At 47.3% G+C, this 25,933-nt stretch overlaps 1 protein-coding gene across 1 annotated transcript in view; it reads left to right on the top strand.

Annotated features, from left to right (window-relative positions):
- The first annotated feature begins 1,515 nt into the window (after window positions 1–1,515).
- The window catches only part of NTF3 (neurotrophin 3), a 67,316-nt gene continuing 42,898 nt past the window's right edge, over window positions 1,516–25,933 (top strand). The window contains exon 1 of the mRNA XM_077758983.1: window positions 1,516–1,711. Within this exon, the coding sequence (XP_077615109.1) occupies window positions 1,694–1,711 (18 nt within the window). The 5' untranslated portion in view covers window positions 1,516–1,693. The remainder of the gene's footprint in view (window positions 1,712–25,933) is intronic.

Genomic DNA, 25,933 nt, shown 5'->3' with positions numbered 1-25,933 from the left:
AATTCTCAAACAAGTCAAAGGAATTTGGATATTTTGAACCTGGACGCTGGCTGAAACATAGAGTGGGTTGCTTCTTAGACACCTTGGAATGGCAGGGCTTGACGAGACGGAATGCTTAACTTGCTCCCCTCCCCCAATCGGGTGTGAATCAAAAGGTCCCGGCAAAATGTCCTGGGGGCGAGGAGTGGCAGAGACTGAAGGGAGGAAGTGGTAGTGGGGTCCGAGATAGAGTCTGTCACTCCCTGGCCCGGGGAGCTGAGCTGGAGGGGGTCAGGAGCACAAAACTCCGCTCCAAGGCTCTGGATTTCTCCTTGACCCCTAAGCGACAGTCTCCTCCCCCCCCCGCCCCCTCCCCCACTTATCTCAATGGCAAATGGGCGAAAGCAAGATGACTTAACTCGGTAAATTTAGAGAGAACGATCTCAGAACAAGTGGGGTCTAATGGGCAGCTAAAATTATCGCGAAATAAGAGATTTTGCCCCCTCCCTCCCATCCTTCCCTCGAATAATCTATGGGTGGGGGAGTGAGCGTCACAACTTTCCAAGCGCTACTAAGAGGTTTGTTTGTGGCTTGCCTTTTCTGCTTCCCGGCGCTGTCCCAGCGTGCACACTGTGGGTGCTGGGCGGGTGCTCAGCTGCCGGGCCCCATCCTAGTTTGGAAGGAAGGGGCTTAGAAGTTGGAGGCTGGATGAAATGGGAGTCTCCGATCCATCCCCTTCTCCCTCCACGTTCACGGTCAGGTCCACTTTGGCGCAAACACACACACACACACACACACACACACAGGCCGCCCCTTCCTAGGTCCCCCTGACCCCCTACTCCCCCTACCTACTCGCTGTTCTTGACCGCCTGCACAGCGTCCTGGGTACAGGTCCCTGAGAGCAGCGAGTTCGCTGGGGAGCGATTGTCCTTGGGCGTGTTCGCGTTGTGGGGTGGGGGAAGGAGTGACGGGTGGGCTTGGTAGGAGGTGGGGAGAGATCTAGAGCTGGAAGGGTCTAAGGTTTGGAGGAGGAGTTTGCACAGTAGACCAAGCCGCCAGGGGGAAGGGGCAAGAAAGGCCCTTCTTCCTCGAGAGGAAAATCTTAAATAAAAAGAATTTAAAAAGATCAAAAGGAAGTTTTTCAAGAAAAAGAACAAATAAGACAGGCTGAAGACATTAACATGTAAAATACAGCGAAAAGTTGAATATTTCGTTTTTTCCTGGATCTCTAAGAGGGGGATACTGAAGCATACTATTAACTGGGAAGTTTCTGGTGTTTTTCTTTTAGAGAGGCTAAGAGAGATCTGCTGGTCGCCCCACTGCCCCCCACGCCAGCCGGAAGTCGGAGGGGCTCAGGGGCTCGGGCTGGCCAGAAGCGCGGCGACCGGGCGCGGGGGCGGGCGGCGCGGCGCGGAAGGGGTTAAGGCGCTGAGCGCGGAGCCATCTGGCCGGGTTGGCTGGTTATAACCGCGCAGATTATGTTCACGGGACTCAGAGTTGAAGGCTCCTCTCCCTACCGAGCAGCTCCGCGCGCGGCCCCGCGAGAGAGCCCGGCGCAACTACTTTCTTCCCGTTTCTTTCTTTCTTTCTTTTTCTCTTTTTTTCCCCCGTGCTGGGTAGTGGAGGCGGCGGGGTGGGAGAGACTTTGAATGACCGAGTTTGCGTCCACCTTTCTCTTCATGTCGACGTCCCTGGAAACAGTCACACGGATGCCATGGTTACTTCTGCCACGGTAAGGGGAGGCGGGCACGGGGGGGGGGCAGGTTCGGGGGTGGGGGGCTGAGTTAGGGGATTTTCCAGTGGACTGGCGCGGGGGTCCCCAACTCTGCACCCCGCCCCCACCCCCGTCGCGCCGCTCTCGCTCACTTTCCCGGGCTTGTACCTTCCCCGAAGTTTGCGCTGGGATCTGCCCAGGCCCAGGCGCAAACGCAACCACCCCCATCCCACGACACACGCGCGCGCACAGGCACACGCGCGCGGACACTCCTCCCCACCTCTTCTCCCGTCCCTCGGCTGCCCGAGAAACCGCTCAATATCTGGGAAAGTGATCAGGTTTAAGGGACCTGGATTGGAAATGGGGGCGGAGGCGAGGGGAAATAGGGACGACGGAAGGGCAGCGAAGGGATTCAGCAGAACCGCCCCCCAACCCCCAACCGACACACGCTTCTGCTTCTGCAGAGAGGGCTCCCCGTGCATCCTGTAACAAAAGGGGGTGGCAGACAGATCCCGCGCAGGGAAGAGGCGAGCGTGCCACCGCGGCTCCCCGGCACGCGCCGGGCGCCCCGCTCTCAACACCGCGGGGCTCCCTGCTGGCCTCCCCTTCCCTGGTCCGGGTCTTGGGCTGGGGGAGGGGACCCGGAACTCCGGACTTGGACGCCGAGTTTGGGGAGTTGCAACTCCTCGCCCAGCGCGGCATACCTGTCCTGGAGTACCCTGCCTCTTCCGAAAGCTTTTCTCGGCAACCGTCACGCACCCCGGGCTCTTTGTGGCCAAGGCCCACCGCGCGGCTATCCCACCCTGGGTCTCTGCGCAGATGTAGGAGCTCCGCGCGCACCCGGTGCATCTGGGACCCGGTGGGGGAAGCTGCGGGCAAACCGACCGGGCAGTCCTTGGGGAATTCCCTCGCCGTTTCTCCCAGCCAGCTCTCGGGATTTGAGGCAGCGGTGTGGGAAGGCTGGGAGACCGGGGACCGGCGGAGCTAGGTCGGAGTCAAAAGGACGCCCAGGGGGCCAAATTACCCCCATTGCCCCAAAGCGCTACTACCACTCCAAATGAAATCTGGAAGTTGAAGATTCGGGAAAGGAGGGGGTGGGGTGGGGGAGGGGACTCTGGTGCTTTCGGGCGCGAGTGGGTGCGCGGCGAGGAGGCGCTGCTTCTTTGCGGGGAGTTTGGCTGCTGCGTGCCTCAGCTGCGCTTCAAATGCGCGGAACTGAGACCCTCGCGCCGAACCGGGTGGGGGCTGCTAACTGGTAAGGACTCCTCCCATGTCTGGGAGCATTCCAGGTGGAGGAAACATTGAACTGGACCGCCTCTTTAGACCTCTGGCGGCGGGCGGCAGGTTCAGAGTCGGAGTGGAGGCAGCCGCCTGGACCCAGCCGCAGCTCTGGGCTCAGGCAAGGAGAGCTGGGACGCCTCGCGCGGGGGCTTGGGGGGGGGACCTGTTTATGTGTGTGAAAGAGCAGGGGGCGGAAGCTGGGAGGGGTGACCTAAACGGAGGTGGGTGTCACTCCTGGAGCCTATCAGAGAAGGTGCTTTTTCATAAAGAGATGTCCTCTCCCAGCCCCCAGACTCCAGAGCAAGAAAAACATCTAAGCCCCTCTGCCCTAAACGTCAGGAGGGGAGAAAGTTGTAACATACAGGGAACTTTGCAATTGGTTCCGTTTTCCCTACACTCAGGAATTCTCCAGCATACTCAGCCTGACCTCCTCCTGCCCCCAATTCCTTCCTGACATGTTGCACAAAGAAAGTTGAGAGGTAGAATTCAGGGGACAAAATCCAACCACCTCTGCCTTGGGCTCAGACACTTAGACCTGGATATGGTGTTGGGAGTGGGGAGAGGGAGAGGAGAAGAAAGCAGGCGCTGTGAACAGTGTTGGAGGAAAATAGCAAGTCTACAGGCCTGCAGCAAGGAGTGTGTAAGATTTTGCGTTGGTAAGGACGGGATTGTAGCTGGAAGTGGAGGACTGGGCTCTGTGTGAATGGGTCTGCTTTGCTATGGAGGGAGAGCAGAATCCTTGGGTGCTCTGTGTGGTCAGGGAAGGGGATTTCTGGAAAGTCTCTGCACCAGGGTGTGCATTGTGAGTGTCCAGAGAGCCGTAGCTCCACCCTGCTCCTTGCACAGTGGAGGTGTGTGTTTCTGAGGAGTCTGTTGGATGGGCATATGTGTGACTGGCAGGAGATGAGAGCATGGGGGAACATAGGTGTAGCTGATGAGAAATCTGTGTCTGTGAAGGGTGTCAGAGCTGGCGGAGAGAGGTACAGTGTGTCGAAGACAGATGTCTTGTGCATGCCTGCACAGACACATGGAATGGGTGTGGCGTGGGAGGGTAGCTGTGTGTAGCAGCGAAAGGTGGACGTGTGTGAGGAAGGTTGGGCTCCTGAAGATTACAGAAGGGATGTGGGGGTGGGGCTGGGAGAGATTATCTGCAGAGAACACGGAGTGTGAACTTTATGAGTGTGCATCAGGAAATGTGGCTGGGATGGCCCCGGGATTGTGCAGAGGATAGGAAAGTGTGGACCCAGACACTCATTATAGAGAAACAAGGCATTTGCAGAGAAGGATGCTGGGTTGGGTGTTGCCTTCTCCCCCACCCTACCTCTTCAGAGAGGAAGGAATTGGACAAGGCTTAGACTGAGGGGTATACATTTAAGGAGAGAAGTCCTGTGTGTGCACACTAGGTAAAGATGAAGGGGGATGTCCATATAAGACTGAAGTGAGCAGAGGAATAAATATATTTTGCATTACTGGTGGCAGAGATGTGTGTTCTATTGTGTTATATGATGAGTTTCTTATTGAATAGAGGAATTCATTGTCACCAACTAATATTGATTATTAATTAATATTTATGGAATGCCTACTGGATGCTGAGCCCATTACTGGGTACTGGGGCATGGCACAGTGCCCTGGAAAAATTCCTTCTCAGACTCAGCTGACTGCTGCAGTTTTGCCAAGAGCAAAAAAGAGGAATCAAAAAAGAGCTGGATGCCAGTTGAGGCTTCTTCAAGAACCATAGTTCAGTCTAGAGATGTTTATGGATCTTAGGGACCAAAGGGAAGCTGACTTGAAATGTATCTGTGGTTTTGTAAAAAATGGGGGCACAAAGATAGGGATGATATCTGGTCCTATATCTGGTCTGTTTTTGTGTGTTGGGGACCCAGCTGAAGGCTGTTCCTGTTCCTCGTAGTGGGCGTGGGCTGGGGATGGGGGGGCGGGTGCTGTGATCCAGGTCAGAAAGCAAGTCCTGATACATGGGAGGATCGAGTTTCTGGAAATGTGCAGTACTTCCTTCACTAGCAGGAATGAGACTTGATATATCGGGTTGGGAGGGTTTATTAATCTTTGATGTTTTCTAGGCTGTGAGTGTACAGCTAACCCAGTGCGCATGTCTGTGTGAGTGTATAGCTAACTCAGTGTGCTTGTATGTGTATGTGAGCACGCGCGTGCGTGCACGCGCACACACACACACACACACAGTGAGGCTGAAGTTAAGTAAGAGAAGGCAAGCCAGAGGATGGGAGGAATATATGTTCTGGTCCTGGTGAGGGGTAGGGCATAGGTTTTTGCAGGAATTCTCTGTGCCTGAGGAAAGATGAAAATTGTCTTGGATGTGTATTTTAAGTACAAAAGGTATAGATAAAAGAAGAGCTGTAGGCTTCCTGGAGCATTTGAGGAGTGAGAGAAACGTGACATTGGTTGCATTCATACCCTGAGACAGCTAGTGAGGTCCCTGGAACAAAGCAAGAGGCAGGTGCTTTTGATTACAGTTACCTGCTCTCCTGGACCAGGTGATAGGGAACCTCATTTATTGTTATTAGGTTCTAATCGTGCGAGCGCATATAACTGGGGAGACTTTGACTCCTGACATTTTAAAATTTGTGACATCAGAGCTGTGCCATTTTGAGGTCCTACCTTATTTTTAGGTGAAATTCATCTGTGTAAGAGAGAGTTGATAAATAGGGTATGACCATTGGTCAGAAGACCTGGTGGAAGATATTTCAGAGGGTGGTGGGAATGCCTTGACTCTAGTTCACATGTGCCCCTTTGGAGCAATGTGACTTTGGGAAAAATGTTCTAATCCCAGGAATAACTCAATGAGAAGAAAAGTTCACTTTGCTTTTTCCCCAAAGTTTGGTGTGATGACGAGTGCAAAGCTTTACTCAGAGATGAAGTCTCATTGAATATAGGCACTGGCATGTCTGTGACTGTGGTAAAAATGGGATCTGTACCCCTTCACAAGTTGGCAAAATAGTCTTAATGCCCACTGCATGTCTTCTGCTCGCTCACTTTGCAAAGACAACTTTCTGTAACTTCCTCAGTTTATTCACCCAAGAAATGGAGGCTACCTAACCGACATTGCAGTTGATGGAAATCAGTATTCATAAAGAGTCCTTGAACTATTCTGAAGAAAGGTGGCTCCCAAATCGATGTTATTAACTGTCAGAGACATTTTCCTGTTCTTTAACATGAGCTATGTAGATCACAACATGAAAACAAACGTGACTTTGAAAACAGAAAATTACTATTGTCCTTAGCATATTTGAATAAAAAAAGAGCAAAGTCCAGCCATCCTGGGTTACTTTGCAGGTCTGTTTTGCTCTAGATTGCAGGTCCTTGGAGGCAGGCGCCTGCCTGGTAAGAGGCTTTGGATGTGTAAAGTGCCTTGCATGTGCTCAATGCAGCAAGTTGTTACAGTGTCTTTCCCCAGAGACAGAGATGGAGGCACAGCGAGGCAGGAAAACCCACTGTAGCCTCCACGTCCTCCCAGAAATCAGCACGTGCTGTCAACTTCTGGCTCAGAGTCAGGCTCCCATCCTGGAGTTCAGTGGCCATAAATAGTCAGGAGCTAAGCTATTTCCATGAGGCACTAAACCAATTCTGTTGCTTTTCTTGGCGAGACTGGGCCAATTAAGTTGATTGGAAGAGGTCACTGCTGATGGGTCTCACATTCCCCAGGCGGGACAGGCCAGCAGAGTTTAATTACATAACATTTCCCATCCCTGCAGTTCCTCTCCCAGATGGATCAGATGTTCAGGCCTCTCCTCTTCCCCTCCATTCAAGATGACTAACTGAGCAGAGGCTTCTGCTCCAGCCTTCTTCAGACCTTTCTCTGAGCAATTACAGTTGGAGGGAATGTAAATCCGCAAGTTGGCTGAAATGAGAGAGGGGAGTCAGGCCGACACAAAATCTTTAAAACCCACCACCCTGCCTCAAGACCTCACCAGCTGCTGTTTTACTCTTTAATGAGGCAGGCAGTTTCTGGAGGTGGAGATGTTGAACTAATGACCGTTGCCAGGGTTTTAGATTTACTTTTATTTAAAATTGAGTCTGTTGGAAAGGGACCAAATCTACTGGAGACCAGTGTAAGCCCCGTGTGGTGCTGCTGATAAGGTCTGTGGATGTACTTTGTACATGGACAGATGTGTGCAGAGCCAGAGGAGAGCAAGGGATATTGTGTGCTTGCTGGGGGACACAAGATCTCCAGGGGTGGCCCTAGGTGGGCAGGAGGCATTTGCAGAGCTTATGTCACGGGTGGTAGGTACGTGGCTGCATGGATCAGATCACAGGATCATATTGCTTCTTGCAGAAGGTCCAGTTGATGGGAAAAGTTGGTAGCTGCCTCTTTCAGATCATTTGTATTCAGGGATGGAAGATGTGTGAACTTTTAAGAAATATGAGGCCAGTATAGATGGCTCCTCACTCTTGCCTGGACAAATTTCTATTAAGGTCAAGGCTGGACAAAGGTAAAACATACAGAGAACTCACTATAGAACCTGTGAAAGCACATGTAGATGGCCCAAGATCTTTAAAGTATTTTTTGTTGTTGTTGATAGTTTTCTATAACTCAGCCTTTCATTCTATCTAAAAATACTAAGGCGCTAGAAAGTGCATGCACCCCTGGACAATCAGAATGCATTGACTGTTTCATGTCCCTGTTGATGCCACAGTCTTAATTGGGAACCCAGAGGCTCTATCTGGCTCTCAGTATTCTCACAGGACAAACTTCTGAGTACAAGTGTGACTTACCTGGAGAAAAGCAGATTTTGAAGTGAAATTTGATGTGGTCTGTTGTGATTGCTCACTTTTTAACATCATTTTTAGAAAATACTCAAATTTTTTATGGATTTGTTCAGTCAGGGTTCTTGAAAATCTTAAGGTTCTTGTTCATTTAAGGCTTGAGATGTAGGAGTAAATGGTAGCTTACTGACCTCAAAAGATCTCAGGCCAACGAGGTGATGTCAAGTAGCAAGGGGTAGCAGAAAGCCTACTGACTTGGAGGTGGGGCATCAGGCTTGAGACTGAGCTGTCACCAACCAGCTGTTGTTGTGTGATCCTGGCATTCTCTCCAGACCTTGATTCACCCATCTGTAAATGAGGGGCTTGATTTAGAAGATCTCAGAGTCCCATTCCAAGTCCACCATCCTAGGATTCTACAGTGGTCCCATCCTCCGATACAGTTGGTGGCTTCCCTAGAGTGCATCTTGGCACAACCTAAATGAACTCCCACTTTTTATCTCTGGGGAATGGCTTAGTCAAAGGCAGAAAGGCATGCAAAGAATTTAGCATAGTGTTGTGTTTTGGCAAGAATGTTCATGAAGCTGGTTTACTCTGCAGTGTGTGCAGAGCTGACAGTGGTTGGGATTGGCTTTCAGGTAGGCTTGATGCAAATCATCCAGCTTCTACCTGAGTGCCTTTTGGTGTCAGTGTTTCTGACTAAGACAAGTACTCACCTTTAAGATGATGTTGATTGGGACCCCTAGATGGCTCTGTCAGTTAAGCATTCGACTCTTGGTTTCAGCTCAGGTCATGGGTCTCATGGTTTCATGAGTTCAAGCCCTATGGCCTCAGGCTCTGTGATGACAACAAGGAGCCTGCTTGGGATTCCCTCTCCCTCTCTCTGCCCCTCCCCCACTCATGCTGTTTCTGTCTCTCTCAGGATAAATAAACTTAAAAAAAAAATCTTAAAGAAAAAAGCTGACTGATGATGATTGATGATGATGATGATGATGACGTTGATGGTAGTTGGTGTTTGAGTACTAACTGGGTTCCAGACATTATTACAATTGTTGCATGACAGTATCTCAATGCCCAGGGTGATCTCATGTACAGATGGAGAGACTGAGATTACATGAGTTTAAGGGGTATGCTTACATGGTTACACAAGTAGATGTTGATGTGCTGCCTTTCCATTCTGAAGCCTGAGGCCATCTCAAGTCCATCATCTGCCAGTCAGATTCTGTTTTCTGCGTTCTGTGATGTCATCCAGATTAGAAATCGTCTGATTGCCCTCTGCAAAGTTTCTTACCCTACAAGGTGACCTGCTCCACTGGAAGGTTCATTTTCATGTGCAAGACAAATGTTGAGGCTTTTTAGCCACCTGCTGGCAAGCATGTGTCAGATCTGTCTTAGCTCCCATCGGCCCTCCCCCTTTACTTCCCGTTCTGTTGACAAGGGTATCTGCCCTTCCAGAATGGGGGTATTGATTTAAGCCACAATTGCCTTCTTGTAAACTCTATAAGATTGGAGCTGGACATCTGGTTTTGATCCACACGCCCACGAGAGGTGGTAGGTCCCAGCATTCTTGAGTCCTGCAGTGAGGGTTGCATGCAATCAAAGTAAAAGAGGGTCTGAGTGGAGAACATGAGGGCTCTTCACAATTTGGAAAATGGCTTTCCCTGCTAGGCTCAGGAACTCCCTCCACTTAAACCAGGGCCAAAGTGCATGTTGGTTTCTTGCTGAAACGCTGGGGGCAGGGGTTGCTGCTAAGGACTGGGATCCCCGGGTTTTGTTTGATGCAGAGCATGGCAGTTGTAGAACTCTAGCCCTGGTACTTGCCTGCCACATGTCCTTCTCTGGGCAGTACCAGAGTGGGGAAACCAGAGGGATGCCTGGAGTGCACGCTGACATCGCTGAAGGATGTGACTGCAGGCTCTTACTCTTCCTTCTCCCTTTAGTATTTCCCCACCACCACTGTCACTACATTCAAGGCAATTAATGAGAATGACTTTCTTCTATTGTTGAAGGTATTTGTAATATGCAGATAACTGTAGAACACTAACTTAATGCCTCTGAGATTGCGGTTGCTCAAAAATATGTGTCTATTTTGTTTAAAACAGCTTTTCACATGTAGGGCGATGCTTTTCTTCTATGTAAAAGGTCATAGCCCTTTTATTTTTATTTATTTATGACAGCCAGGTCCTTGCAATTTACTGCCTCCCCTCCCTCTCTTTCTCAAGTCTCAGATCCTAGAATTAAAAAAATATTCTCCTCCTCTGGCTCTAAATTACACCTTAGGGAATGTATTTCAAGTGTGTAGTCTGGGATCATTTCCACCCTGTATCTAACAGACCTGTTCTTGATTGTTCATAAGGCATGTCCCTTGCTTCCCCTGGGTTTCAAAAGAAAATGCAACTCTAAGAATCATCTGATTGCCAACAAGTGTGTCCCACAACTTGGGTAGGACCCCAGCTCTCCTGACACCTAGCTTCTGCCTCAAACAGCTTGCCCCATCTCTCCTGGTGAGGTACACAAACTAGCTTCATGACCTTGAGCAAATCACTCTCCTTCCTTGGGCCTCTGTTTTCTTTTCTGGAAAGAGAGTGAACTGGATTCAGTAGAAGATCAAAGGACCCTGCCAGTTGTGACAGTTCACATATTGTGATTCTGCTGCTCCCCTAAACCTCACTGTGGCCCATGCCTGGAATTTCCAGGTATCCCTGCTGGCCTGGAGGACTTATGTACAGAAACGTGGAGGGGGTGGAGGAGGAAATTAAGTTATGTGATGCCAGATAAGTTATTGAACATATGGATGAGTGTATGTTTATAAAGTGCTGAAGAAGCAAGCTTGCCAGATTTGTGGCAGATCTTGGATTGGAAGTTGGGAGCATAGGGAGAGGTTTATATGGGATAAAATCGTCTGTGGGTAGCAGAATTCAGTAAGCTAAATCAGAAGGATCCTGAGCTATGACCAAGAAGACCAGACTCCACCCTCTTAGTCCAGAAGAAACTGTGTAATTTTAGCGGGTCCCAGAGTCACACAGGTTTCACTTTCCTCATTTGTTAAGTGAGAGAGTTGAGGACTACTAACTTTAGTGATCCCTAACACCTTTCCTGCCTCATCCTTTGTGGTGGGAATGTGAGATTAGTAGAAGAACCTGGATGGATGGATGCCTAGGGGATGTGGCTTAAATGTCACAAACGGCAGAAGCATACGTCTCTACTTGAATTTGAGATGGTCTTGGAAGATATATTGTCTTTATTTTATTTTATTTTTAAAAAAAATTTTAATGTTTTATTTATTTCTGAGAGAGAGAGAGAGGCAGCATGAGCAGGGGAGGGTCAGAGAGAGAGGGAGTCACAGACTGAAACAGGCTCCAGGCTCTGAGCTGTCAGCACAGAGCCCGACGCAGGGCTTGAACCCACAAACCATGAGATCATGACCTGAGCCGAAGTCAGACACTTAACCAACTGAGCCACCCAGGCACCTCTATACTCTGTCTTTAGAATGCCCTCCTTTTCGGGGCGCCAGGGTGGCTTAGTCGGTTAAGCTTCCGACTTTTGCTTAGGTCATGATCTCGCAGTTCTTGGGTTCAGGCCCTGCTTTGGGCTCTGTGCTGACTGCCAGCTCGGAGCCTGGAGCCTGTTTCAGTCTGTGACTCCCTCTCTCTCTGACCCTCCCCTGCTCACGCTGTCTCTCTCTCTCTCCTAGAAATAAATAAAACATTAAAAAAAAAAAAAGAATGCCCTCCCTTCCTTCTTTACCAAGGGTATGGAAGTCATCCCTCACATCTTTACCTTCTCTGGGAAGCCTCCTTGTATTCTCCCGAGAGCCCGTGGCTCCCTCCCCAGCCTCCCTATGTTATAGCACTCAGCAGACTGGGTTTTATTTCCATTCTTACCTTTCACTAGAATGTGAGCTCTGGGAAGAAAGGGTCTGGTCTTTTCATCTTTGTGTTCCCCAACACCTTGAGTGCTGTCTGCTACAGAAATGTGTTGGTGAATGAATGCATGACAGGTCATCCGTGAGTCCAGACTGCAGTGCTAAAAGGCCGGGCTCAAAGAGGTGATGCATCCTGCCGAGGGTCCTGAGCTGTGTTCCCTGTGTCTCCTCTTGGCCTGTCCCAAGACTGGGGTCATGACACTCACTGCATGCTCACTGAGAAAGGCCTTTCCTTCTCCCCACCCCATATCTTAGTCTGCCAAGCTCTTCTGCAAATTTGGGCTCTTGGTCACAGGTGAGTTGGTTGTCATTGTACGTGAATTAGGACAATCCATCTCTAGACACCTGGAAAGTGCATGTATAAAGGGTATTCAATAAACATCGTGTTGGTGGCTGCTGAGGATCAGGCTCTGTGCCAGATGTTGGAGAAGATGCAGGTGAATGCCTTGTCTCTGACCTTGAGGATATAGGAGCTGGTGAGGGAGACAGAGGGGTTATATCATCGTGCTCCAGGGAGGAGCCATGTGAGGATGAGCGATCAAGTGCAAGGCTCCTGACTGGAGTGCTGTGTTTTAGTGTGAATGATGATTGGGAATCTTCTTGGTCAGGCACTGTCTTCCCTCCCATAGGGGGGTGGTTTTCTTGTCCCCGAGTCCCCAGTGCCAAGCCATGGCTCTGGCAGTAGATGCTCAGAGCCCATTGGGATGCATGCCCTGGGTTCTTCGTGGGGAGAATTCGGGGAAGTTGCATATTGTACAAGAGTTGGGGCTTGGTAGATGTGTAAGTGTGTGTGCTTTCCAGAAATTCCTTAGCTCCTGGCTTCAGTCTGCACAGACAGGGAAGAGGGGAGGTGCATCTGCTTGGAGCTAGCTCACTGCTTCTCCCTAGGCTCAGTGCTTAGTTATTGTCTCTGTGACCACAGGGACAGACTGCCATCTACTGTCCACTTCTGTCTTCTGAGTCCCTCCTGCTCAATGAGCTCCTCAGCATTTCCCCCCCATCCTGTTTTTAATTGGTCCAGATACCAGGAGAAAGAATAGACAGCAAATCCTTATTTAGTAATTTCTTAGGAATTTATGAGGGGCCTTTAAAAAAAAAACATAACACATCTGTTCGATGTTTTTGTTACCCGCTTAACCAAAGCGTTGATTTCTGGGAGGTGGGAGGCCTCCCGCCTTACCTGGTTCTTCTTAGCCACCGTGCTAGGCGAGACACCAGGTGGAATACCTCGAGGTGAAAGGCAGGGCCCCATCCTCAGGAGCTTTGCAGTCTGTTTGGGACTCCGGGACAGACTGCAGAGAAATAGACGGGTGGAGGCAGGAGTGTGTGGGGTGTGTGTGTGGGAAGCAGCATATAAGTGGCTGGGGCCACGGAGGCTTTGAGTGTTTGGAAGAAGAAGGAGTCCTTGTAGGCTGGGGTGATTGGAAAGACACGTGGAACAGCATGATCAATCTGCTTTTAGCAACTCCAGGGTTCGATGAGAGCCTCCTGAGGGAGCTGCCTGGTGTCCTTGCTCTGAACTGGGAGTTCTGTGACCTGGGGCTGCAGGTCTTGCTGTCTGAAGGCCACCCTATCCCTGACCCTACATTACATGCCATGCCTGCATGCTATGGGAGGTGGCCCCTGCTGTCCAGGCTGTCAGGAAGCAGCAATGCCACAGTCCCATGTGGATCCCACTCAGAGAGGGGCACCTCCAGATGTGGCCCCATCTGTCCTGATGACCCCATACACAGTGGAAGAGAGAGATGTTCCCCACGGAATCTTGCTGCACAAACACAAATGCGAAGAGGTGAAAGGCTTCATGAGGCGTCTGCCACATTCCTCCCCTCTGTGTCTGTCCTGGACCTTCCTTCTGAAAATCTATCTGCTTCAGTCAAAGATAACGCCCCCTAAAGAAACTGCGTGGGAACCCTAGCCCTGGTCATAGCTTGCGTGTGGGATTCCCTCGCACTAGAATTCATCCTACCTTTGCTTTTATAAAGGAGTTGTGTGTTTGTTTTCGTTTTAAGTATCTGTGACTTTTTGATGGTTATGGATTAAAATGGGAAAAAGTTGTTTTTATCACTCACCCTCACACTCTTCTTCCAAGCTCTCTTTCTTAGCATCTGAACGATCACCAAGGAAACCTTCAATCCATTTCATGTTGTCTTGTGGTGTGTGTGTGTGTGTGTGTGTGTGTGTGTGTGTGTGGCAGGGGAATAAGAGAGAAAGATAATTTAGATTGTGGTCTATTAGCAAGTCTAGGAAATCAAGCTGAATGTGGTTGGGTTACTGGCTGAGAGACCTCAGCTTGTCACTAATCCTCTGATATTTCCCTTTTACTTTTTGGCTCTTGTATGAATAGGGAACGTGTCTTCCCAGCACCCCCTTCAGTGTTTACATCTCCTTTGGGGGGCTGCTGTATAAAGTTACCGTCTGTCTGCTGCAAGTCTCCTGAGTCTTTCGGGGGACCACTTGTCAGAGGCACAGTCAAGGATAGAGCCATTCTAGAAGGTCCAGTTTTTTACTAAAAAGGGAAAAATATATTGGGAGTTTGGAGAAGGATTCCGGTTGTTTTCCATGTGTTTTCCTAGGGGCACAGTGATGTCTGAGACTCTTGTCCAAAGAAAATAGTGAGCAGGGGCTACAATAGAGATAGAAAGGAAAATTCCTCCAAGAGCAGCCAGTATGGAGGGAGATCATCAGTTCAAGGCCAAACAACCTCAAGACATAACAGGGGGACTTTCCCCGTTGCCTGTGATGTGATTTGTAAGCATCCGTGAAAGCAGGGGGAAGAGAGTTCCAGGTGAGGAAGCAGGTGGGAAGAGGCTGCAGGGGGAGAGTAACAGGGGCCAGAAGAGGTGAAAGAAGCCAGGGTAGGTGGTGCGTGGACCAGTGTGGGATGATGTGTAGGAAGAAGTGTGGAGTTGGCAGGAGCCCACAGGGGGCTCACTCCTTACCCCAAGGGTGAGAGGGCACTACCTAAGACTTGGAGTCAGCCCTGGAGAGGGCACAGTCAGGCTTTTGCTTCAACAAGGATCACTGTGGCTGCAATGTAGAGGATGGCAATGTGGAGGACGGCTCTTACTATATAGTTGTTCAATGAAAGCCTGACCATTGGTTGATGGAAGGATGAATGAGTGAGCGAACAAATGCATGGAGTGCAGAGGAGCAGTATGGCCTGATTTGGTCTCTGGTGACTCTGACTCTGCTGGCTGGGGGAGATGATCCCAGCCGGGGAAGATGGGGGGCAGTGCACGGATGGGCATGGCTCTGACTGTGGGGAAATAGGAACTAAAGCAGGAACTCAAGAGTTGAGGGTGCTTGGCAACTTCTCTTTTTCTATGAATTTCTGTCTTAATTTGACTCCATTTACAATAAAAAAAGAAGGTGGTTTTTGGAGTTGCACCCCAGAAAATCTTAAACTGCGATAGTGACTTGCTCCAGAGGAGGCTGCTTGCATTGCAGACCTTTTTATAGCTGCAAGGTGGAATGTGAACAGATGTCAAGGTTCCTGGGTCTTAGGTTCCTGAATATCGGATCCACCTATATATGATTATATGGATCTGTGTGTGTGTGTATGTGTATGTTTCAAAGTCTCCTCAAAGTACCAATTTCCACAGAACCTCTTTGCAAGAGGTTTTTGCAACTTTCCTCAGTACTGGATCTGTACAGATCCACTTGCAAGGTCACATCATTCAGCTTATTATAAGGAGAGTGTGTGTGACAGTGACCCAGACAGACGCTTGGCATGCAGTCCAGCAACTTGGAATGTGGGAATGCAAGAACTCCCCTTGGTCAAGCCAAAGAGAGCTCAAGGGAACCTCAGGTGTCATCTCAGAGGGCTTTGTTCAACAGAGATGGCCCCATGTTCTGGCTGTGCTGATCTCACTTTGCACTTGGACATCTTTTACCTTTGGCTCGGTGGTTGCTCTGGATGACATTCAGGCCAATTGAAATTGAATGTCTAGAGTTGAGACACAGGCATCTATATTTTTTAATGCTTACTAGGGGATTCCAACATGCAGCCAAGATGGAGAACCCCTGGCTTACAGAACGGGCCCACTCTGCCCCATCTGTGTCTGTCCTCACCCTCGGTGTGTTTATGAGGACTTCTCACCTAGTTCAGGATGTTAGGTGAGTTTGAGCTGAGCTCTCCTACTCCCTACCTATCTGGCATTTGCCTCAGAAACTGGGCATAAGGAGGCAGATTACAGGTCATCAGCAGATTCTGAAGCATGCCACCATGCCCTGTCCACTGGAGGGGTTTTTAAGGGTGAATGGTGCAGAGCAGGAGAAGGAAAGGCCAACATTCCCAGGACATTAATGCTGTGCAGGCACTTTGGTATATGTCATCTCATTAGTTTCCCCAACAGCCTTCAGAGGCAGGTGCTATACCAGGTTTCCACAGTGCATTTAGGATGCAAAATGGTTTGTGGTCTCTGAATGATCAGATTTCCTGCACTGGTTCTTCCTGGGAATATGTATACCAGTCCGAGACCCTCCTCTAGGCCTAGATGTGGATCAGGGCTGCTGATTTCGGCACTGATGGCTTAGTGTGAAAGTAACCTCCTCTCTTCCCTCTCACTCTGTGGGATCCAGCCCAAGTGCCAGTCTTGTGATGGGGGTTCCAAGAGGCTTAGCCTGAGGCCATGCTTTAACCAATGGCTTCCGTATCCAAAAACATGGTTGTTCTCTCCCTTGACATTTTCTTGTTAGGAAGCCAAGGCTTGCAAGGGGGCCAGATTATAGAGGGTCAGAGAAGGAAGCTAAAACTCAAAGTTTGAAAAAATTAGTAAGGTCTGAAGAAGTTACATTTCTAACCACATATTCCTGAATTGTAAAGTGGGCCATCTGGAATCATTGCAAACTCTGGGTTTCTCATTTACAAAAAGATATTACCGTGTATGCTGTCAGACATGCTGGGGCTGGACGTCTAGCACCCATTGCTAAGTGTGTGCTTCTGGAAGCATTTTGGACTTGGGATTCCCTAGACAGCAGAGTAGCCTGAGGGTGGTTTAGGAACTAGTGAGATGGAGTGAGCCACACTGCCCAGATGTAAAGACTGGAGAAGGGGGTTCAAGGAAGGAGGTCAGACATTGATGTGACCATGATCTGCAGCACTGGGCATGAGGTGGGGACAGACCTTAGCCTGCACAAGGTGCTGCTAAAGGATTGCACTGTCACAGCCAGACGCAAGCCCTGCAAAGAGCAGTGGAGGCAGAAAGCCCAGGGCTCTCTCTCTGTGTATCATGTGTGTGGAACTGAAATCATTCTTGGCAATGTGCAGCTGCCACCATCCCTCCACCCCAAATATGCACAGCAATCACCTTCTACAGTGGCTTTTTTTTTTTTTTTAAATCAAGGGACAGTAATGTTTCAAAGGAGAGAGGAAATTGATGAGCTGAAGCACTTATTTCTGGACTCTGGACAATTTATGTTGTTTTCCCAAATCCAATGTAGACCGTGTTCATAAAGGACCATAAACTCAGTAGAAAGTTGACACTAATATTGAGGAATATTAAGTACATTTGACAGTAAGAGCAGATAAGAGGTCCTCCAATCTCCCTCTTCCCCATAGGATTATGCAGGGGAGTTTCAGGAGAAAATGCTCCTCAAGCTATTTCTGCCTTAGAGCGAATGGTGAAGGAATGTAAACCTCATTACAGCGAACTATATTGAGAACTAACATTTAAGCAAGAGGACCCAGTTCTATTTCCACTTCTGTCAATCACTAATAGTCACTACCTCTTGGAGCCTTAGTCTCCTCTTTTGTAAACCAGGATAATACACCCTCTATAGTTAACATAATTAATGTGGAGTTTCAGATGAGATAATGCCTAAGAAAGTGTTTTGCAACTTGTAAATTGCTTTACAAATATATGTTATGGTTTAAACAGGTATATTCTTATGCTAATAGGACATTGTTCTGTTTGAAAGATGGCTGTCCTCCAAGTCAGGCAATATTCCTGAGCAACCTGCAGCACTTCTTCGGTGTTTCTGCAGCATTGGGACTTTGGGGGGTAGCCTTTAGGTGGCACCATAAAAAGGGGGAGAAATGGTCTAGTGGTGGCTTGAAAGAACCTTGAAAGAACCTCTTTCTGATGATTTCATCTGGAGTCTACACTCAGAGTACTGCCATTTGCGAAATGGCGGCTGGTGAGACAGAATGTTGAGAATGGACATGCGCCGGGCAGTCAGAACGTCACTGAGTTTATTTCAGTACAGGTGGCCCACCTCTTCTGCGAGGCCAGTCACTCAGTTTGTGTCCAGACGCTTGCTGGTGTTCTACTCCATCCACAAGGGCACATTGGTATCTGCGAAACACAAGTTCCTTTCCAGCACCATTGTGGGTCTGTTTGCAGCTCATGGATGACCTTCCCTCCTGCAGTGGCCCTGCCCTTTTGGTTTATCTTTTTCCCATTATGCAAATCACCTTGAAACATCCTAATCTCATTTTGGAGATGCAGCACCTTGTATTTTCAAGATTGTAAAATATTCACAGTTCCTTTCTGATTGCATTTTGTTTTGCCCATAATTCATATAAATCAATAAATAAATTATTGATTTATTTTACATACGTAAAATAGAAAAATGGTATTGTGAAGAATTATGCCTCTCGCTCAGTTTTTTGATTCATCTTTTAACTGCTTCCTTGTGTTTGAGTTTTCCCATACTAGTTTGCTGTTTCCTTTTCATGATGCTGGCTTCCTTGGAGAGGGGGTCGTTTATTCTTACTGCCATGTTGTCTTCTGTGGCAGATTCTACAACATTCCTTGCATATGGCTTCTGTGCTTGGTGTCAATTTCTCAAGTTGTCTGTGGCTTCCTGAATGTTTACCTTCTTTGAAAGGGATTCCTTACAGTTTCTGGCCAGTGAAAGTCTCCCTGCTTGTTTTCAAACCCAGGTAGAAATTTATTTTAATGTATTTTCTGTTCTATATGTGAATTTGATACAAGAGGAGAATTGCAGTGGGTACTCAGTCTGCCATCTTGAAAGGGATTCCCCGCGAAGTTCTCTGAATGCTTCAGCCAAGGGAAACATTGAAGATGGTTGGTGCAGTGGAGTTTATGGTAGTAACAGCTAGAGCACTTAGCACAGTGCTTGCCCCGCAGCAGGGTCTTATTGTTCATAGGCAGAACTGTTCTGTTAGCCATATATGATTGTCATGAAAAGTAGAGCATCAGGGACTTCTGGGTGGCTCAGCCCATTCAATGTCCAACTCTTGATTTCAGTTCAGGTCATGATCTCACAGGTTTGTAAATTTGAGCCTTACATGGAGCTCTGTGTTGACAGTGTGGAGCTTGCCTGGAATTCTCTCTTCTCCTTTCTCTCTGCCCATCCCCCACTCCTGTGCATGCTTTCTCTCTCCCTCTCTCCCTCCCCCTCTCTCTCAAATAAATAAAAACTTTTAAAAATAAAAAAAATTTAAAGTAAAGCATCAGACAAGTTTTAAACCCCATCTCTGTTTCTTAGACAGCTTCTGTGATCTTGACAGTATTTTTTTTTAAGTTTGTCATTTTTAATATTGTGGATATATTTTTTTGAATAGTTTATTGTCAAGTTGGTTTCCATATAACACCCAGTGCTCATCCCCACAAGTGCCACTTGTGATCTTGACAGTACTGCTAAGACTCAGTCAGTTTTCTTAAGCATGAAAGGGTATCATCACATTGTTGAAAGGACTAAGTAAGACATAGTGTGTGGCTCTCTGAGTCTGGAACATGGGTAGGGTTCAATCAGTGTTAGTTATTATTATCATGATTTTATTTTGAATGCTCTTTATTAACCCAAGAGAAAAAATAACCAGACACAGTGCCATCTTAGGGGGACCCAAAGGCGGGAACTGCAAATGGGTTTCATGAGACATCAACCAAGGAGCCTGGAGGCCATTCTCTGTCTATCTGCTCTCTATGCATCTGGATCCTCCACCACTTTAGGCCCAGAAACTGGCAGTCCCGAGGCCCCAATCTCAGATTCCTTAGAGAGAGACACCCTGATTGGCCCAACTTGAGTCAGAGGTTCGTGCTAGTTCATTAGCTGGGGACCAGGGAGTGGGGTCGAGTCATGTAGTACATAAATAACTTTGGAAGCCCAGCCTTTCAACAGAGGTGCAGCTGTTCTCAGAGTGCAGGCCTGTGGACTGAGCATTTACCCCCCAAATTATCCATTAAAGTGATCAATAAATCCCATCCGAACTGAAAACAGCAAGAGGCATGTGAAGATTCTTAGGTGAGTGGAGACAGGGATGGCCCGAAGAACCCAGTCTCTTTTGGGCTGTACACACAGTGCCTGTGCTGAATTACAGAGTGGAGCCCCTCCTTAGGAGCCTCCACACCAGGGAGGAGAGAAGCAGTTCACAAAGTGCAGACTGATACAGGTGACAAAGAAGCAGACCACAACGGAGCATCCTGTTCAGAAAAAGACTGGTTGGTGTGTTCCTGCAAGACTCTTGCTGAGCCTCCGGTGATGTTCAACACCATCCCTGGTCTTTGTCCTTGGGTAGCAATCCAAGCAGGGCCTTTACCTGAGTTGACAAGCATGAAATGAATTCTGCTTGTAGTTTAGGAAGGCTAGGGGAGGTTTGGTAGAGGGGCCTCCCCTCTCCCTTGCATGTGCTGTGCAGCACCGGGAGCCTGGGCTTGCCTTCCAGATGAAAGGCTCCTAGTCCACTGCGCAGCTTTGCTTCCCAAGCACGAATCTTAGCTCTTCTCTCTGAAGGTCCCCTGGGCTCTCCTAGTAGAGTCAAAAAGTGCAAACTTTAACTGTATGCATGGAGTTCCCAATTGTGTGAGCCTTTTACTTTTAATTCCCTACATTTTCTAAGCTGAACACAAGGTTGGACAATGAAGAGTTTAGAATTCTCTAAAATGGCAAAGATTCAAATCCTTAAACCCTAGGCAATTAGATAACCATTTTCAGGAGGGTTTTTAATGTGATAAATTTGTTCAGGATTTATTTGCATATGGGGGCATGACACGAGGTACAATCCCAATCCCCATAGCAACTCTACAAAACAGACATAATTTCCTCCATTTTACAGATGGGGAAACTGAGACTCAAGAGAAATAAAGTGGCTTGCCCAAGGAAGCCTTGATCAGAAGCAAGATATCTCTGACATCCAACTTCACGGGCTGCCCATCTACGCTGCATCCCCTCTATTCAGAATCACAGCTGTTGTCTATCTGGCTTCCATTTATCCATCCTTTCAATAAAGCTACATACCTTTCTGTAAGAAATATATAATTTCATTAGTGAAATTCTTTTACTGTAGCCTTTGATCTAATTGTTAGAATAACTTTTGAATGAACTTCAAAAGTCTCAGCCATTGTCTTGCTTCTCTTTTCTTTGCTTCCTACATTAGCCGGGAGTTTTGTTAATGTACAATTTTGATGATTATGGAAGAAAACTGTGAACACACCCCAAACCACCTAACACTTGTATGCTTAAATAAATAATGTGCAGTAGAAGACCCTCTGCGTCACACACACTCCTGGAACATGACTTGCTTGTCCCTCCATGGGGTTTTCACGACCATACTTTTGTTTATGTTTCTCCCAAAGCTTAGGATTTCTTTCACCTTTGTTTGCCTGGCAGACTGTTACAGGAGCTCATGCAGGAAACCTTCCCTGAAGCCCAAAACAGATCTCTGGTTTACCATTTACTGCATTACTACCTTGTGTCCCATGCAAATATGTTGCTCATGTGTCTGTCTCTCCTGTGCATCTGTGTGCTCTTTGCTGGTAACAGCCTTATTCTAATCATCTTTATATTCACCAGGACTAATTCCAGTGTTCCAGCAATGCTGGTTACACTGAACTGAATCCCAGGCAAACCTACATCAGCACAATGGGTAACAGAATTTGGCAAGACTCTTTTCAGCGCTGCGGGATCTATCTTTGCTGAACACCTCTTTGCGGGAAGGTTTGTGGTCATTTTTAAAAGCTTTCTGGTTTTTCTTTCCCATGAGAAATTTCAGCTAGATAACTTTAAAAAGCAGGCTGATTGACTGGCCAGGGCTACAAAATTGTGGCTTTCAGTTTCTGATCTCTAGGAATTTCTTTTGGCATTAATATTGACATTTGGAAGAGCTCTGCTGGCAAACAATTCTTACATCCGTATCCTGAAAGATTTTTCTATCCAGGAATATTTAGTAAGCACCTGCTATGTGCTAGGCACTGTCCCAGATGTGGTAGATAGAGTGGTGAATGAGAAAGATTAACTCTCTGCCCTCACAGAGCTTATATTCCAGTGGATACAATCCATAAATAAATGCTGAAACAAACAAGCATAGAAATAGATTGAAAAATGACATTTTCCTATGGGGATCAGGGCCAGGATGGACAATAAAACAAAGTGATATTAATCAGTGGGAAAGGAGATTTGGGATTGCCGTGTTCAAGGCACAGCAGGAAGGACTTGTGTGGCTGGGACAGAGGGCAAGAGAGGCCGGCTGGATAGTGTAGGACCTCATGGGCCATTTACAGAGTTTATTTGTGTGATGAGTTGAAGCATGTAATGAGAAGCCAGGATGTCCCTGTGCCCCCAGCAAATGTGTCGGAAGCCAGAGTTTTTTTTCCCCCGTCAAGTATGGTGGAAAGCCACTGGGGAAGGCTTGGAGCAGGAAATAATGTCATCTGGTTAACCTTTTTAAAAGGTTCCTCTCAAAAAAAAAAAAAAGATTCCTCTCCTACCTTGTTGGGGGGCAGGCTGGGGAGGCTATGAGACCATCAGATGCCAGCACCCTGGGTGAGAGAGAATGTTGGCCTGGACTTGGGTGGTCAGTGATGTGAAGGAGCCAGAAGATTGGAGATCTGTTTTGGGAGCAGGGCTGGAAGGATTTGCTGATGGACAAGCAGTGGAGGGTGAGGGAAAGGAAGCTGTGACACAGGAAGTGACAATCGGAGCCCCAATGCCATTGTTTTTGTGGGGCTCTGAAAGTCCCCACAGAAAAGAGCTTATTTTCCATGCTAAGTGCCGTGTGTACCAGCAGCAGGAGCACGAGAGAAAGAAAAGCAGTCCGAATGTTCAGTATGCTTCATTTCTCTCCTCTGAAAAACGAACTCTGCTCAGTGACCTAATGGGCATAAATTCTGGTTCTAAAAAAACCACTCATTCGGCAGCTAGCTACTGAGTGCCTGATATGGTAAGGTATTGTGTCCTGTGCTGCGGGAAGTACAAAAATGTGTGGTTCCTCACCTCTAAGAACATATAGTACATCTAGGGAAATAAGACATCCTCAACTAAATAAAACTCAAGAGAAAGGCTTAGGGCAATGGGCATTTTGCACATGGAGGGCGGTTAGAGCTCCAAAAACTTTTGGTAGGTGATTGAGGAGACCCCTGGGTCAGCCAAGAGAATTCAGGGCAGTAGATGTGGATGACACAGTCAGAGGCACAGAGACGGAAAAGCATGGAGTGTTTGGGGCTTGACCAATGTGCCTGAAAGAGACAGCTTATGCAGACCAGTAATAGAAGCTATGTCTCAGGGTAACTTCCTCCTCTCCCTGGGCAGTGGTGTGGTTTGGTGGAAAGGGCCTATTGCATCCCCTTATGGCTTCTCTTCCCTTTTTCTGTTTTTGGTTTGCATTATTTCCCCCTCAGAGCGTTCTTTGAACTTTCTGGAAACTCCTCTCGGGGTCTTCTCATCTGTTCCTAGTTTAACACAATGCACCATCGCATGGGGTTCTGCTTTGTAGGTTGTAGTGTCTGAGGTTCAGCGTTCCCGAAGGGTTTCTCTGTGATCTACACTGGGTGTGTGTTGTCCTAGTCCTGGGAAAGGAAGGACGTAAGTAGAGCAGCGGAGCTTCAGGGAAAATCCTAGTACTTCGAGGTCTGAGTTAGAGCCAGAGTTCTGCCAAACCTGGCTTCACAGAGGAGGAAAAGCACTAATAACAAGTATCCTCTCTGATGTCAAGTGCAAACAAATCACTTAGCTCCTCTGAGGTCCACCCAAAATAAGCTACTGGTTTGTGAGACTGCAGGATAAGCCATCTGGTTTAAGCTGTGCATTTAGTTACTTAAAACATTCTTGCACATGAATATGCTGGGGCATGTACATACAAACACATATATCTATCTCTTTGTGCCCCTTTCTAACTTCTGATGACTTCTCTCCTCTCCAGGAGGCTAGAATCCAAGGATTAGAAAATAGACTTCTGGAAAGCTTTTTCTCCTGCCTAGCCAGGGCACCATTTCTTTCCTTCTTCCCCTGGAGAATTGCTGGTCATTGGCCCAGTAGTTGGGGCATGGATCAGAAGCACTCCTCTATTCTGAGAGCTCATTCCTAAAGTCCAAGTGGAACTCTGCACTGTGGTCTGTAATCTGGCTCCACCAGGCTTTGGGAGAACTCCACTGGAGTCTTCAACCAATCTCATGACTCCCAAATGACCTGTGGACTTATAGGAGCATCAGACCTCCTTTCTTCTTGGCCTCTGCCATCCTTAGAGAGACATGGGGGAAGAAATGATGGCAGACAAGCATGGGAGCAGGTGAAGTTCCCTGGATTGTGTGTCTTCTGTTAAATCCCGAAGTGGGAGAAACCAAAGGGCAGATATCTTTATTAAATGATAATGGAAGTGATCAGGGATTCCTCTGACTTTTTCTGGGGTTGGATAAACCCCAAGTGAGAAAATTTTTGCTCTTTTTTTTTTTTTAGTTGGTAGGAAACTCAATACCTTACTACATTGTTGGTGGTTTAATGTTTCCTCCATCGCTCGGGATGAATCTCCTTTGCTTCTGCAGTTTCTGAATGGTTGCAATCATTTCTTATAATTCCCTGTGTCATCACTCAGACAAGAGGAGTAGATTTGGCTCCTTTAATCTCAAAGTAGTGGTAATCATTAATATTTATTAAAGTAAGAATCATGCTCAGTGCCTTATGTGTGACCTCATGAATCCTCACAAGTACTTGATGGAATAACTATTTCAATATCCCCACCCTGTTTTGTAGACAAGGCTGCTGAAGCTTGGACAGGTTTCTCTCCATTCCTCCTAAGATCATCTGATAAACTATGTATTTTCCTTGCTTTCCCTAATGTATTTTTTTCCCAATTAAAAGTAAATTCCATGGGGAGTAGGGCGCTTTTGAATCCTTGCTTCACTGCTCTTTCTCCAGAACATGGCACATGGTAGTTGCTCAGTAACTATTTGTGCAGTGACCACATAACTCACCTAAGGTGAAATGGCTCAGAAGTGGTGGCACCAAGCTTAGAATCACTCTTCTGTTCTAGAGTCTGTGTTTCTAACTACACCATCACACTGCCTTCTTGTTTATTTATAGATAATTTTCCCTTCTGTTCTACCCCCTCTCTAGCGCCTTTCACTGTAGCTGAATAAACAGCACATCTGTCATTTATTAGATGCAGTAAGCGACAGTCTCCTGCCACATGGACACCCTCATCCCACTTGACCTCCTGAACATGATCCTTCGTTGAGTCCCTATTAAATCAGCAGGTATCGTTAACACATTTATACTTTTTTTTTATCTAATTAGAAACACGAAACAGTTGTCTCCTTAATTCAGAATTTCTGTTTTTCTCTAAATTAAGATCACAGCCAAAGAAGTACCATAGCGTTGATCAAGGCTGCTTGGAATTCCCTCTTAGTGCACCTGGTCGGTGGAAAGTAGATGAGACAGACAGCTAAAAATGACAACTGGAGCTTTGGGATCCTCCCAGAAATACTGATAACATACAACATTGTCTTCTGATTATGAAATAAGTACCTGTTTGAAGGCATGTTGGCCATAGAGAATTAGAAAAATGTTAGGATAAATGAGGAAGACAGTCCCTTGGAGTTCTTTCTGTATGTGTGTATGTTTATGGATCTCTGTGTGTATGTTTCTTCTTCTTAGTAAGGGAGCTCTTCATACCTTATAAACTATTTTTAAATGGCATTTTCCACCTCTGTGTATTGCATATATTTCCTTCCCCATGTCTTCAAGTGTCCTTTATAAGATGATTTTCACTGTATAATAGACCATCATGTACCGTACTTGAACCATTTCACTGCTGTGGTGTATTTTCATTTTTATATGACAATCAACCATCTTTTTATGTTTTTATGTAGATTTTAATACACATACCTGGTTATTTTCTTAGAATAGATTTCTAGAAGCTATCTTTCTCGGCTTAAAGATGTTAACATTTAAAAATTTTTTAAATTATTTTTTAATGTTTATTTTTGAGAGAGAGAGAGTGCATGAGCAGGGGAGGAGGATAGAGAGGGGGAGGGGGACAGAGGATCTGAAGTAAACTCTGTGCCGACAGCAAAGAGCCCGATATGGGGCTCGAACCCACAAACCATGAGATCATGACT

Source organism: Crocuta crocuta, unplaced genomic scaffold (assembly GCF_008692635.1).
Source record: "Crocuta crocuta isolate KB4526 unplaced genomic scaffold, BGI_CrCroc_1.0 scaffold72, whole genome shotgun sequence".
Taxonomy (NCBI): domain Eukaryota; kingdom Metazoa; phylum Chordata; class Mammalia; order Carnivora; family Hyaenidae; genus Crocuta; species Crocuta crocuta.
Note: the sequence above shows the minus strand (reverse complement) of the source record. Positions and strands in the feature narration are given on the sequence as shown.